The sequence below is a fragment of the Emys orbicularis genome, chromosome 1 (assembly GCF_028017835.1).
Source record: "Emys orbicularis isolate rEmyOrb1 chromosome 1, rEmyOrb1.hap1, whole genome shotgun sequence".
NCBI classification, from domain to species: domain Eukaryota; kingdom Metazoa; phylum Chordata; order Testudines; family Emydidae; genus Emys; species Emys orbicularis.
The window spans coordinates 17,658,864-17,674,667 of record NC_088683.1 but is presented as its reverse complement, the minus strand read 5'-3'; the positions used below and the strand labels follow the sequence as shown (position 1 = coordinate 17,674,667).

Sequence of the window (15,804 nt, the reverse complement as noted above, 5' to 3'; positions counted from 1 at the left end):
ATTATTTTATAGACCTCTACCATATCCCCGCTTAGTCATCTCTTTTCCAAGCTGAAAAGTCCCAGTCTTATTAATCTCTCCTCATATGGAAGTTGTTCCATGCCCCTAATAATTTTGTTGCCCTTTTTTGAATTGCGTTGTGAGATCCACCTTTTCATGGATCAGAAAGGAAAAGCTGTCACTGAATTACAGGACAATGAATGGCTTCAAGACCTTGCTTTCATGGTGGATATTACAGAGCACTCGAACTCGCTCAACACAAGAACGCAGGAGGGCAACCAAGTAGCGATAGAATCCTATGACAACATTCACGCCTTTGAAACTGAGCTTCAGCTGTGGGAGAAGGAACTTTCCCAGAGTAACTTGGCATACTTACCTGCCTTGAAATCACTATGTGACACTGTTAGGACTCAGTGTGATGACACCATTGGCAAAACTGCTGAATTGAGAAAGGAATTTCAAGAATGATTCTCTGACTTCAGGAACCATGAGGAAGAGTTTGCAATTTTCAGCACAACCTTTTCTGTTAATGTGCTCGATGTACTAGAGGAGCTCCAACTGGAACTTAATGAAGTGTAGTGTGACACTGCTGAAGGGCAAATTTTCCAATATTGGGGTGTTTCCAAGTTTACCAATATCCGGATCAAATTATTCCAGACTGAAGTCCTTTGCATCAAGAATTCTTTCCATGTTTGGAAGCATGTATGTGTGTGAACAAGTATTCTCCATCATAAATATCCACAAATCTAAGCTACTTTCTGAACTAAGCGACACACACCTGAACTCGATACTCAAGATAGCCTCAGCCCAGTCATTTGCTCCAAATGTTGATGCACTAGTTCAAGCTAAGAGGTACCAGGTATCGGGGAAGCAGCAGTAGCGATCACTAAAATCTAAGATAAATGTAATTACCAACATGGTTTCTCTTTATCTATTTCTATTTTAATAACTTTTGCTGAATGCGGCCCATGCCAAGTGGCAGAGTATCGGATCAGGCCCACCATATGAAATGCATTTGACAAAGCTGCATCGCGTACGCTGGTTTTACATTGGTATCTGGCTGTGTGGGAATTACCCGATTTACCTCGGTGCAAGGGAGATCAGAACCAGGCTCATGTCTCTAGCCCCACACTTGGGTCCCAAACTGTGCCACTTTGGCTCACCTTGCTGCTTCCTTTGTCTCCTGTTACCATAAATGACACCTTATGTATCCTCTTGCTACCCCACCTCCCCCACCTTCCCTAACCTTGCACATTAGAATGGCTTAGACATTTTTGACAACAGCAAAAGTACGATGAAAAACAGAAATGAAATTTCATATATATTTTCATGAAGTTTTCCTCCTTTTCCAACCACCCTTACAAGCAGCCCCATTCCCTTTCTTCGCCCCCCCTCCATCCTCACTCCTTTCACTACCCCTTCCATTGCAGAGCTCCCTCCTCACTCTCTTTCCTGACTAGAAGCTGATTGAAATTTTCTGAATTTCAAAATACTGCTGACATTTCAAAATTCAAAAAATAAACAGGAAACCCCACCTCTCTCCCCACAGTCCTGCTTTTCAACCAGTGAGAGAGGGGGTACAATAGTTTGAATTGCACACATTTTAATTTCTAAAATCTTCAATATTAAAAAAAAAAAAAAAAAACAGACCAGGAACAAATTGAAAACATTTTCATGATTTTTTTTCCAACCAGTTTTACTCCTGATCGAGTTCCAATCTCAGAGCTTGTCTTCACTATGGGCTAAATCGGCGCTGCTGAAATTGATGCAGTGGCGTCGATTTAGCGGGTCTGGTGAAATTGCAATAAGTTGATGGAAGAGCACTCTCCCGTCGATGTAATTACTCCACTTCAACGAGAAGCGGAAGCTATGCTGGCAGGAGAGCATCTCCAGACGACATAACGTGGTGTAGACACCGCATTCTGCCATATATTTCATGTTATAGCTGTCTCGGATGATGACACAGCACATGTTGTTCATTTTAAGAACACTGTCACTGAAGATTTGACAAAACACAAAGAAGGTACCTGTGACGTTGTGCAGTCTACATGGTTTTATAAAAACATGATAATAAGTGAATATAATGTAACTGGGATAGTTTTATAAAAAATTTGATAATAAGTGACTATAATGCAAATGGGATATGCTTTGTGCAAAAGGTCTCTTGTAAGGTATCATTACAAAGCTCATAATCTACTGAGTGTGATCATCCTATTTGTAGAAATGTACCACTCTTGTATCTAAAACTAGAACTATAAAATGTAACTCTGAGGGCCTATTGTAATTATGTAAAGTGTGGGCCATTAATGATGGTTTGGAATCTTGATGACTCCCATTGTCTGCAGATGGCTGTTTACCTGTGAGTCTCTCTGTATATGTGTGTGCTGGCAAGTGAGTAATAAAGTCTTGCAGTGACATGTGATCATGTCACCTGAACTGGAATCCATCTTTAACCTGGTGCTTTTCCAGTGAGGGGAGAGGGTGGAAACCCAGAGGGACAAAGGGTTCCTGCCTTATGCAAAAGATATATAAAGGGGTGGAACAGAAGAGAGAGAGAGAGAAGCCATCATGGAGAATCCCCTAGATAACACCTAAGCTGGAACAAGAGCTGTACCAGGGGAAAGAATTGTGCCCAGGCCTGGAAGGTGTCCAGTCTGAGAAAAACTTACTGAAGCATCTCTGAGGGTGAGATTATCTGTATTTAGTTTGATTAGGCATAGATTTGCGCATTTTATTTTATTTTGCTTGTGACTTACTTTGTTCTGTCTGTTACTACTTTGAACCACTTAGATCCTACTGTCTGTATTTAATAAAATCACTTTTTATTTAGTAATTTACTCAGAGTATGTATTAATACCTGGGGGAGCAAACAACTGTGCATATCTCTCTATCAGTGTTATAGAGGGCGAACAATTTATGAGTTTGCCCTGCATAAGCTTTATGCAGGGTAAAACGGATTTATCTGGGTTTAGACCCCATTGGGAGTTGGGCATCTGAGTGCTAAAGACAAGCACACTCCTGTGAGCTGTTTTGGATAAACTTGCAGCTTTGGGACAAGTGATTCAGACCCTGAGTCTTTGTTAGAGCAGACTGGAGTGTCTGGCTCAGCAAAACAGGGTGCTGGAGTCCTGAGCTGGCAGGGAAAACAGGAGCAGAAGTAGTCTTGGTACATTGGGTGGCAGCTCCCAAGGGGGTTTCTGTGATCCAACCCGTCACAGTGGCGCAGCGAGCAGGGTCTGTGCACAGCTGATTGCTTTGAGATACTGGTAGTGATTTTAAGTGTGGTGGCTGGAGAACAGACAAAGTGGTTACTGGTTTGTTATTTTCTGTTTGCTTATTTCGGGAAAGGAAATTAGGGACAGAAAAGGAAGCAAAATAAGTAAGAATGAAGATCAAAAGAAGCTAAAACTACACAAGTTGCAAATTGCCCAGAAAGACTGAACAATGGGTGCTGGGAATGTCTCTGTTAACTAAGAAGCCCCTGAGCTGAGTGCATCTCAGTTTCAGTGAACTGCAGATGGGTGTGGCCCAACCTCTGTCTGTGCTGAAGCTGACTGGAGTGTCTAACCTAGCAAGACAGGAGGGGAGGGGTGCCTGTTCTGGCAGGAGGGTGTTCTCTGTGGTATCCCAGCTCATCGAGTGATGGTCTCAAGGGAAGACAAATGGAAATTGATATACAATTTGCCTGGGAAAAGGCTGACCTGGAAAAAGAAAAGGCTGCCCACCAACCTGGACTTAAGAGACAAAGCAATTAAGACCCAGAAGCATGACCTGGCTGTAATGGAGTGGAAGAGGTGCACAGAGACATGTATCCTGGAGCTGGAAGTTGGGGTCCTGGTGACTGCTGCGGTGGGAACAAACCCCAAGGACTCTAGCTGGAAGCAAACCCAACCTGAGTGAAAGGGGGGGGGATTTTACTGGCCAGCGAAAGGTCCCTCATAGCTGGTAGCTGTGAGCCTACAGCTGGATCAGGGTCTCTTTCCATTTTGGGGGACACAGGAGTGTCTGCCCCATAGGGGAGCCCAAAAACTAATTTTAGGTATACTGCCTCCGCCATGGTCAGTGTCCAAGTCTCTGGCAGTAAGTTCAGGAGGAGGGTGTGACGTTGTGCAGTCTACATGGTTTTATAAAAACATGATAATAAGTGAATATAATGTAACTGGGATAGTTTTATAAAAAATTTGATAATAAGTGACTATAATGCAAATGGGATATGCTTTGTGCAAAAGGTCTCTTGTAAGGTATCATTACAAAGCTCATAATCTACTGAGTGTGATCATCCTATTTGTAGAAATGTACCACTCTTGTATCTAAAACTAGAAATATAAAATGTAACCCTGAGGGCCTATTGTAATTATGTAAAGTGTGGGCCATTAATGATGGTTTGGAATCTTGATGACTCCCATTGTCTGCAGATGGCTGTTTACCTGTGAGTCTCCCTGTATATGTGTGTGCTGGCAAGTGAGTAATAAAGTCTTGCAGTGACATGTGATCATGTCACCTGAACTGGAATCCATCTTTAACCTGGTGCTTTTCCAGTGAGGGGAGGGGGTGGAAACCCAGAGGGACAAAGGGTTCCCGCCTTATGCAAAAGATATATAAAGGGGTGGAACAGAAGAGAGAGAGAGAGAAGCCATCATGGAGAATCCCCTAGATAACACCTAAGCTGGAACAAGAGCTGTACCAGGGGAAAGAATTGTGCCCAGGCCTGGAAGGTGTCCAGTCTGAGAAAAACTTACTGAAGCATCTCTGAGGGTGAGATTATCTGTATTTAGTTTGATTAGGCATAGATTTGCGCATTTTATTTTATTTTGCTTGTGACTTACTTTGTTCTGTCTGTTACTACTTTGAACCACTTAGATCCTACTGTCTGTATTTAATAAAATCACTTTTTATTTAGTAATTTACTCAGAGTATGTATTAATACCTGGGGGAGCAAACAACTGTGCATATCTCTCTATCAGTGTTATAGAGGGCGAACAATTTATGAGTTTGCCCTGCATAAGCTTTATGCAGGGTAAAACGGATTTATCTGGGTTTAGACCCCATTGGGAGTTGGGCATCTGAGTGCTAAAGACAAGCACACTCCTGTGAGCTGTTTTGGATAAACTTGCAGCTTTAGGACAACTGATTCGGACCCTTGTTCTGTGTTGGAGCCAGACAGGAGTGTCGGACTCAGCGAGACGGGGTGCTGGAGTCCTAAGCTGGCAGGGAAAACAGAAGCAGGGGTAGTCTTTGCACATTGGGTGGCAGCTCCCAAGGGGGTTTCTGTGATCCAACCCGTCACAGTTACCAATGTGAGATTTCTAAAGATAGCTACAGCACTTGACCCAAAGTTTAAGACTCTGAAGTGCCTTCCAAAATCTGAGAGGCCTGAGGTGTGGAGCATGCTCTCAGAAGACTTAAAAGAGCAACACTCTGATGCGGAAACTACAGAATCCAAACCACCAAAAAAGAAAGCTGCTTTGGATAGTTATTGAGCAGAACCCATCATCAGCATGGACGCATGGCCCCTGGAATGGTGGTTGAAGAACAAAGAGACATATGAATCTTTAGCACATCTGGCATGTAAATATCTTGCGACACCGGCTACAACAGAGCCATGAGGATGCCTGTTCTCACTTTCAGGTGACATTGTAAACAAGACGTGGGCAGCATTATCTCCTGCAAATTGTAACCAAACTTGTTTGTCTGAGCAATTGTCTGAAGTAGGACTGAGTGGACCTGTAGGTTCTAAAGTTTTACATTGTTTTATTTTTGAATGCAGTTATTTTTTGTACATAATTCTACATTTGTAAGTTCAACTTTCATGATAAAGAGTTTGCACTACTTGCAGTACTTGTATTAGGTGAATTGAAAAATACTATTTCTTTTGTTTTTTACAGTGCAAATACTTGTAATCAAAAATAAATATAAAGTGAGCACTGTACACTTTGTATTCTGTGTTCTAACTGAAATCAATATATTAGAAAATGTAGAAAACATCCAAAAATATTTAAATAAATGGTATTCTATTCTTGTTTAACAGTGCAATTAATCGCGATTAATTTTTTTATTCCCTTGACAGCCTTCGTATTAACTGATTAATTAAAAAGGATGCTAACAAGATGAGTCTGTACTGATTAGAATCTCTCAGGACCTTTCATTGTTCTAACCACTGTCCTCCACCCTTCGTTTATTGTCATTCTTTGCTGTGTTATTTAGATCAGAATCTCTCGGGGTAGAGACCTGCCTTTCCCATCTGTTAAGTGGTGCTCTACAAATAATGATTATAATAGCAATAGTTAATTATTGATGTTGCAAAGTAATAGTCCCAATCCCAATCTTGATTGTGGGACCATCTGGCCTCCATCAGGAACGTCCCCAGCCTAGGAATCCACAGGATCTGCTTGCCCACTTGCAGCCTTCTGCGGCAGCCACAACAGAGTGCACTGCCAGCCCTCTGCTGGGCCCAGGTTCCCTGATGGAGTTGGGCCCACCTTTACATCCTGTAGCTGGGAATCACCAGCTCCAATCACTAGATTCTGTCCAGCTGGGTTGGATGATTCTCACCAACTACCTGCTGGGCTCCTCTCCAGAACAGGGCTGGCTGTTCCCTGGTACTCTGGCCCTTAAAGGGGCAGACTGGCCTGTTTACAGTGCTAGGGCAACAGGTGAATTCCCCCCCAGCTACTGCCACTTGGGGAGGTGGAGTACCTAGACAATGAGAGAACCTCTCTCATTGGCATAGGTGGCGTATTCACTGTAGCTGTTTATATGTAGACAAGCCCCAAAACTTTACCAATATGTAACAATCCAGAAGCAGAACCAATGAACAGACGAAGGTAAAGACTGTACTGGTGCTAACCCAAAGCAGGGCCAACTCTGTCTGCCATGAAGAGCCACTCTTGTGCATTGTCCCATACAAAACCTGTGCAATAGCAATGCTGAGCGTTACTTTTAAAATCGGACTCTGGTCTGTCAGCCACACCCACGTGTTTTGGGACAAGTCTTTATTTGATCATTTCCCCCCAACTGGCCCTTTTTATCAGATGTGAAAAACCAACATCACCACCACTCAGCATTGCCATGTTTATGCAAAGTTAAGACAAAGCAATGGGAGGCACAGTACAGTCCTTACCATCTGCTCAACAAAGATTTGCAGCAGCAAGTTGCTTTTGCAAGACTGGAATAAAAAATGAAACCACCCATGTAAAACATAAAGCTTCATTCATGACTCTGTTACCACCAGAGTGTGACGCTGCCCGGCTTCTCTTTAGGTTGGATTCCCCTTTTGTGACCTGGGAGGACAAACTAGGGGAAGAGGCCAGAGTATCAACAGCTGAGGACAGGAGATGGTTATAAAGTCCCATCAAGTCATTGACAACGGATTGCTTGGCTTGGCACTTTTCCTCAGTCTTCTGATAGCCAACAAATCCATTGTCCTCTGTAAAAGAGTACAGGTCCTATATCCTAAGAGGAAAAGTGAATCCTACCTCAAAATGAAGAAGCATTTTCCATCTCTAACCTCTGCCTATCCAAGTATTTAGATAGCTCCCATCACCAGAGTTACTAGGCTCTTCAAATGTTAATTAAACTTAGCCTCACAATAACCCTGGAAGACAAGGAATTCTTATCCCCATATTAAAGATGGGGAACTGAGGCTGGGAAAGACTAAGCAATTGACCCAGGGAAACTAAACTAAGCTAGTGGCAGGAATTGAACTTAAATTGCAGTTTAGTTCAAGTCAGTGCTTTAACCACAAGACCATCCTTTCTCTCTTGTAAGTCTATGTTTTGTTACAAGCTACATTAGTTTGCTCTTTCACTTTTATCCTACACTAAGTGATAAATTTGTGACCCCAATGCTGAGTATATATATTCAGTTATTGTCTTTTATTTAAAAAATATGCCTTCTGCTACTGTATTGTTCAGGGTACCCAAGGCTTAAATGTACTGATTTTATCTAGCTACAGACACCATTACATCTTTACAAAGAAATATCTGCTTATCATCTCAATGGCAGCATTCAAAATGGAAGGAGAAAAGTATGAAGAAATAATGCTATTATTTGAATAGAAGGGATGAGCGATTCTGCTATAATGACACCTGGGCACAGCGAGGAACAAAGAGTAATCTCAAAATCATACAATTACCCCGTGTTCTTCAGAAAAGAATCACTTGTGCAGAAAGCACTTACAAAAACATTGGCTCAAATGGAATGACCGTAAAGGGGGAATTGGTAAACATTTTCCAAACAATTAATCCTGTGACACTCTGTATCTAAAAGCAGCACCCTGGAACCCCCATATTCACCCTGTCATATAATTATGATATATTGCACACAAAGCATGCCATGTAAGACATCATATGAAAGGTCATGATCTGCTGAAACCTGTTATTCTGTCCAAATACGTATATCATTTGTGTGTATCAAGTTATGGGATTTTGCTGTATGGTTGTTACTGAAATATGTGGAAAGTTTGCTAGTGACATACAAAGGAGGCAAACCACTCCCAGGAGGATGTTCAATGACCATTAATCAGCAGTGGAGTTGTAATCAAGGGATTTACAATTCAGTGGCAGTTGCACAAGACCACACCAGTGGGGTTGCTTAACATGTGACTCAGCAAGGCCAACCAGGACAAGTCTGGGCTAATATTTTCCAGTCACGTGGATTGAGGGTATAAAATAAGGACAGTGGCATCATGCCTGGGCCTTTCTTATCCTCCACCTATGCTGGAAGCATCAAGAATGCTGGAAAGACAAAGACTTCAATTGAGGAGACATCCAGTGGGGTGAGAAAACTGCTTGATTGAAATACTACCTAATGTAATAAGGTTTAAGATTTAAAATGTGCGTTTACCTTTTATTTTCTTTGATAACTATCTCTGACCTTTTATGCCTACCACTTATAATCACTTAAAATCTATCTTTCTGTAGTTAATATGTTTTGTATTTTACCTAAAACAGTGTATTTTGGTTGAAGTGCTTGAGCAATCTCAGCTTAATTTACAAAGGCTTGTTTATGTCCTCTCCACATTGACAGAGGGGCAGACTGTCTAATAAACCTACACTGGTCAGGCTTCTGACCAGGGAAAGATGGTACGGCTTTGGGATGCACCGCTGGAGAGATGGGGGGAATGGGCTTGTGCCTTTCTCTGTGTAATTCGTGAGTGGCTCAGGGAGCATTCATGCAATCTAGCTGTGTGTGGAGCTCCACATGCAGTTGTGCTGAGTGATAACAGCACCTGGAGGGGTTTGCTGCTGGTCACTAGCAAGGCATTGTGAGAGACAGCCCAGGCTGGAGAGTTAAGGGGGCACCGCAGTCCCATAGTTCCAGGTTGTAACCCAGGGATTCCGTCACAAATCCCTCATCATTATAAGTAGTATGTAGTATTTAATACAGCACTGTAAATTTGCAAGGCACTTTTCAGCAGTAAAAACACATGCGTCTGCCCAGAAGAGCTCACATTCTTAATGTAACGGAAGTCATTTTCCCCCAGGACAGATTTGCTGTAATCCCACTCACCACTAATGTTGGTGAAGGTGGCAGGAAAAGGCCCTTCATGAGACAAGATAAAGAAACACTATTCTAGATAAAACACAGGACAGCTGTTCAGATAAGTGAGGGTATGGATTACACAAAGCCTCACTTAAAGGATGAATCTCTACTCAAACAGGTAGTCCCACGGTAGTCGTGAACAGTGTGAGTTAGGTTTTGCGGTAATTGGGCCCACACTCATTAATACTATCTAGAGATACAAGTAAGTAAGTGGCCTTACCTTGAGATCTCGATGCACAATGCCCATTCTGTGCAGGTAGTAGACAGCATCTAGGACCTGCCGTATCAGAGTGCTTGCATCCTTCTCGGTGTAAAATCCTTTCTCTACTATGCGGTCGAAAAGCTCGCCTCCAGACACTCTGAAAAACATCATGGAATATGGAAGTGTGAAGATGTGCTCATAACTCTCTAAAGGTGCATGAGTAATTACCCAAGGTTCTGGGACGACTCGTACAGCCCATATGGAAGCCGATACAGCCCCAGTTCCACAGCGCTGGCAACCAAGCTAGCTAGACTAAAGCCAGGCTACGTGTCAGCAATGTACATATACCCTAAACGATGGTCAATGAGAGTAGGGTGACCAGATGTCTCGTTTTTATAGGGACGGTACTGTTTTGGGGGACTTTTTCTTATATAGGCGCCTATTATCCCCCACCCCCTGTCCCGTTTTTTCACAGTTGCTATCTGGCCAATCTAGATGAGAGTACAGAATCTGATTCAGTTCAAGCAAGTGATTGTCTAGTGCTATGGGGATGCTCAGACAAAGTAGAAAAAGCCTCAAATATTAGGATTTTGGGGGGCTTCCCATAGCACAGAAGCTGGTCAGTTTGCTTTTAACACTGAATCCACCCTAATGGGACAAAAAGGTTGATTGAAAACAATAAGGTAATAATTATAAAACAAAAAACACCATGACTACCCTACTATAACAGAATGGCCCATCTAGTCCAGTATACTGTCTCGACAAGGGCCAAAGAAAAAGTATTGGGCCAGACTCACTAGGGCTAGCTAGCACAGGGTAATTACACTTTCCTAGGCCAGCAAGGTCCATGAGCAGATGAGGAAGGACAGGGAATATTTCTGATACTGCCCAGCTGTAATGCACTTCGTGTGTGTAAGTTAAAGTCTGACATCGCCGTCTAGTGGCTGGCCCAGGACGATTATAAGGGGCTTACTACTGTCAGCAGCTTGACTCATGCTTTAGTGGTAAAGACTTGAGTTTTTGGAGCTGGAGGGCAGGGTTCTATTCTCCTTCCCCGTCTGTGTGAGATTTATACAGTAATTGTGTCTGATACCTACAGCACATTCATTCATTTTACTGCTTTGGGATTCCTACTGGGGAGAAGAAAAGGGCAGCCTCTTCCAGAGACTTCACCATTTTACCCATTCCTACTTGTTCATATATCAAAACCTAGACACACGCTTATGTTACAAGACTGTTGGGCGAGCCTGGCCTCAGACTGACTGGCAGAGCACAGTTATTAACGAGAGAACAAAGATTATGAGATCAGTTCCCCACCAGGTAACCCAGACTGGGAAAGGGTTCCATAAATCAAAGAGAAAAATAAAATGGAACCATCCCGATATTATACTTGTACTACATTACACTTCTCTTCTGCTCTGCTAGAAATAACATGCTCCTTCACCCATCTTACATAAAGAATGGGCCACATTAAACATTTTAATGGAACTTTCTGTGAAAAAAAGAGGAAGGTCTTTACTAAGCTATTGAAATCATAAAACTGTCAGCAAGAAACTTTAACTGCCCCACCAGGACAAATAAAAGATTTCTATTTTAGCAGGCAAACAAATTAAAAAAAATAAAATTAATGTGATATGTTTTCTGCAAGCTGTACCACTTAACATATAATAAATAACAGACTGAAATGTTCTTTAAAAACAAACCTAATAAAGGAAAAACAATAGAGTCATTAAATGCCCATGTGGGGGGAGCTTTACATTATACAAACACTAGGTAATTCAGTTGCAGGCACTCCAAGCAATAATCTGTTTGAATAATGATATGAGATCACTTCCTAAGGAAAGTTAGGAGCTGAAACAGAAGAGAATACTGCCCCTGGAAATTAACATGTTCAACTTGGAAACTGAAATGAAATCTAGGAGAAAACAGCCATTTAAACTGAATAATCCACCAATTAGTTACTAAGCAACTAAACTGAATGAGCCACTGAAATATTGAAACTAAGATGAAATTATTCAACAGATGTGAAATTCACTCAGGGCCTGGTCCAAAGCCCACTGAAATAAATGGAAAGGCTCTCACTGGCTCCGATAAGCTATGGATCAGGCCCCATGTGAGTCCCCTCTGTGTCACTTAATCTTTGTACTTCCACACTGAGAGCAGGGCTGGAAGCCCGGATCCACAATGGTCATGCAGAGGCTCTCTGCACTCCCTATTCCACAAAAAGGGGGCTCTGTGCTGGCCACAGAAACAGACTGATGCAGAAGGTGGCAGTATAGGGGCAGGTTGGCAGCAAGTTGGGTGAGGGGCTCCTGGTCCATTATGTAGTTCTAGCGGCTATAACATCTAGCCCAGGTGGCAAGGAGGTACCACAGCCTACGGCTGCTGCAGCTGAGGAGAAGGAGATGTGATGCAGCTCCACACCCTGGATTGCGGTGATTTTTGTCCACTCTCCATCCTGGGCATTTCATTTGCATAAAGTCTGAATGCTCACCCTATAGGAATCCTCCTACATAAAGATTATCTGGTTGCTACAATAGGAGCTATATAATGAAAAGTGAATAGATACAATGGACAGGCAGGTGCTGAATGCTGCCCCAAATCCTTGGCTTTTAGATCCACATTCAATATAAAATCCAGCCAGACTCCATTCTCCTTGCCATGGAAGAGTCTCCTAAATGCTGTGCAAAGAATCTATTTCTCCATCCGCAGAAGGCAGATACAGTTTTATTGAATCTGGCTTTTATTAACTGCCTGTCTTTTCATATTTTCCCCAACCCCTCTTGTACCCTCTGGATTCACTGCACTGAAAATTTAGTCCCATGCCATAATTAATGTGATTGAATACAGCATGTTTTCCTATGAAATCTCTGTGTGCTTTGTGGTGCACTCCACACAGTTCCTTGGTTTTTATTCCTGAGATATACTGCTTTACTAGACACTGATTTACAGCATGTGCTTTTATGTGCAAGGTCTCTCTCCTCCCTTACTCCCAGAGAGAATAACTCCCTACTATTTTTAATCAGAACTACTTGAGATTTCCCACACACACACACTCCACAAGTCCTTTATCTCTTAATCAAAAGCTCTTCTAACTTGAATTTAGTTCAGTTGATCTACTGTACCCAGGCTCAGTCTGTTTATAATTTACTTTCAACACACGGAATATATTTTCAGCCTATTGAATGCCGCATTGCAAAACAGAGCTGAAATGCAGACACACAAGATAGATATTCCCTGGGTGGTTACCTCTTACTAATTCAGGACATGACTGTGACACCAAGTATGCATCATGCAGGGACCAAAGGGGGCATATGGCAGCCTTTACTCTCTTGTATGGATTACCTGTGTTGCAAGTCCAAGGTCATGTGCACTGGCACAAGACACTTTGTATCCTGGTGCAGCGTGTCTACACTATGGGTTTGCAATGGTGCATCGACATTGGCATAACTATATTGGTGCAACAAGCCCTGGGATAGACAAAGCCTTGTCTCTTCAAGCAAGAAGCTTCATAGCCACGGGTTCTGCCCCCAAGTATGTTCTGCCCTACAGCACCTAATGGTCTAAACCTGGGTCTCTCTAGCTGCGTCATCCCTAGGGTTACCATACATCCGGATTTCCCCGGACATGTCCGGCTTTTTGGTCCTCAAATCCCCGTCTGGGGGGAATTTTCAAAAAGCCGGACATGTCCGGGGAAATAGGGAGGCATAAGCCAGGGTCCGCCCGGCCCCAGCACGACCCGCCGGGTCCGCAGCGCAGCCCAGCCCAGCCGCCCTGGCTACACTGTAGCGAGCTCTGGCGGGGGTGGGGGGGCGCAGCCGCAGAAGGTGGCGGAGGGGCCGCTGCTGCCCCCGCAGGCTGGGCAGACCGCGCGCCCCAGCTGAGCCCGCAGGACCGCGGGGAGGCCGGGCCCAGCCAGCGGCTCGGGCTTCCCTTGCGGGCGGGGACCCCCCGGCCACTGGGGCACCCTTCCTGCGGCCCCGGTGCCGCAGGAGCTGTTTCCAGCAGGGAACGTGCTTGGCGGCGGCAGGAAGGAGGCTGCGGCGTGGGGCGGGGAGTGCGGCGTGTGCCGCGGCTGCAGGGATCCGTGCCGCCCCGGTCGCTGCTGAGCGTCCGAAACCCCCGCCAGGCAGAGGCTGCCGGGTGAGCGGGGGAGCAGTGCAGACGGGGGGCGCAGAAGCTGCAGGGCGAGGAGGAGCATAGAGGCTGCAGGGGCAGGGGGGCGCAGAGGCTGCAGGGGCGGGGGGGTGCAGGGGGTGCAGGGCGAGTGGGGAGCAGGGGTCACAGACGCTGCAGGGCAAGGGGGGAGCAGGGAAGCACTTAGCAACCCCCAACCAAGATCAGAGCGGGAGGGAGGAGGGGGAATGCGGGGTGCTCAGAGGAGGGGGCAGAGTTGGGGCAGGGACTTTGGGGAAGGGGTTGGAATGGGGGCGGGGTTGGGGTGGGGCCAGGGGTGGGGAAGGGGCGGAGTTGGGGCAGGGCCTGGGCCCCCGTGGAGTGTCCTCTTTTTTCAGTGTTGAAATATGGTAACCCTAGTCATCCCTGTCTTGGAGGGTGAGCACACTCTTCGGTAGCTGAGACTCAGCCCATTATATTGAGACCAGGACCTTGCACTCTGTTCTGAAGTGAGCAGGGAGCCCTAGGCGTATGAAGCGTTCATGAAGCCCTCCTGCAGTGTTTGCACTGGTCTTTGTCACTTACGGGATGAGCTGCCGGTGGGTGTGGCACAAACTTCCCACTTTCTGAGGCAGTTACATTCAGCCTCAAGTAGCAAGAGTAGCAGTAGCTGAAGGATGACAGTGTAGCGACAAAAACAACAAGGAGTCTGGTGGCACCTTAAAGACTAACAGATTTATTTGCCCAAATAAATCTGTTAGTCTTTAAGGTGCCACCAGACTCCTTGTTGTTTTTGTAGATACAGACTAACACGGCTACCCCCTGATACTTGACACCAGTGTAGCGACATCCTTGTCTTAGAGGAGGGGGATGTAGTTTCCTGGCCAGACAGATATGGAAGGAGACATTTCTCATCACTGTGTCAATCTGTGTGACTGAGAGTAGACTGTCTCTGCCTCACAGCTGTCACTGTCTAATCTGACTGGATGTACTTTACCAAATGTTGGCACAACAAGGACTGGGAGCAGCGGCAATTTTTCTCCCTTCGCTGATTCTGATCTTGTCTCTGTGCAAGGAAAATGGCTGGACAGGAACAGCCAAGCGTGATTACTTGAAGGCAGTTTAATCCTGGTAATGACTCAGGTGTTATGGGAATCTGGAGTAACATTAACACAACAAGTGCCTAGGGGTGTCTGATGCATATTCAACAAAAAGGGGCTTGTGTCTGGCCCTGTTACAGTTCAGTGCACTCTACATTCTGGTGAGTCAGTAAAGCATTTGGTCAGCTTCTTGAGAAGGGATTATTCTCAGTAAGTGTCCAATCAAGAAACACTTAACTGACAATGGATTTTGGGAGATGCCAATCCACATCTGAAATTTCTGGGAACATTCAAACTAACATGTAAACAATGGCGTCGACCTGTAAAGAACTGAGTCATGCATGGATATGTGACTTGCCTATGTGACTCCAAACTCCATCTTGCTGTGATCTTGCACAGGAGAACCAAGGGGATTCCACCCACAAGATACACCTCTACCCTGATATAATGCGACCCGATATAACATTAATTCGGATATAACGCGGTAAAGCAGGGCTCCGGGGGGGCGGGGCTGCGCACTCCGGCGGATCAAAGCAAGTTCGATATAACGCGGTTTCACCTGTAATGCAGTAAGATTTTTTGGCTCCCGAGGACAGCGTTATATCGGGGTAGAGGTGTAAATCCTATAAAAGGCTGCTGCATCTCCTCCATTTTGTCTTCAATCCTACTTCTTGCATCTGGAGGAACTTTGCTACAAACTGAAGCTTTGAACAAAGGACTGAATGACCCAGCCCAGCTGTGGATGTACTCCAGAGACTTGATTTGAACCTGCAGCTTATTCCATCACTGCTACAAGCCTTAACCAAGAACTTTGCCATTACTGTATGTAATTGATTCCATTTA

The 15,804-nt window shown here is 44.6% G+C and overlaps 1 protein-coding gene across 1 annotated transcript in view; it reads right to left on the bottom strand.

Moving 5' to 3' along the window:
* Window positions 1-15,804, bottom strand: part of CAMK1D (calcium/calmodulin dependent protein kinase ID) — a 355,487-nt gene that overhangs the window by 60,156 nt on the left and 279,527 nt on the right. Inside the window, exon 4 of the mRNA XM_065416138.1 lies at window positions 9,764-9,902. Coding sequence (XP_065272210.1) covers window positions 9,764-9,902 — 139 coding nt within the window. The remainder of the gene's footprint in view (window positions 1-9,763; window positions 9,903-15,804) is intronic.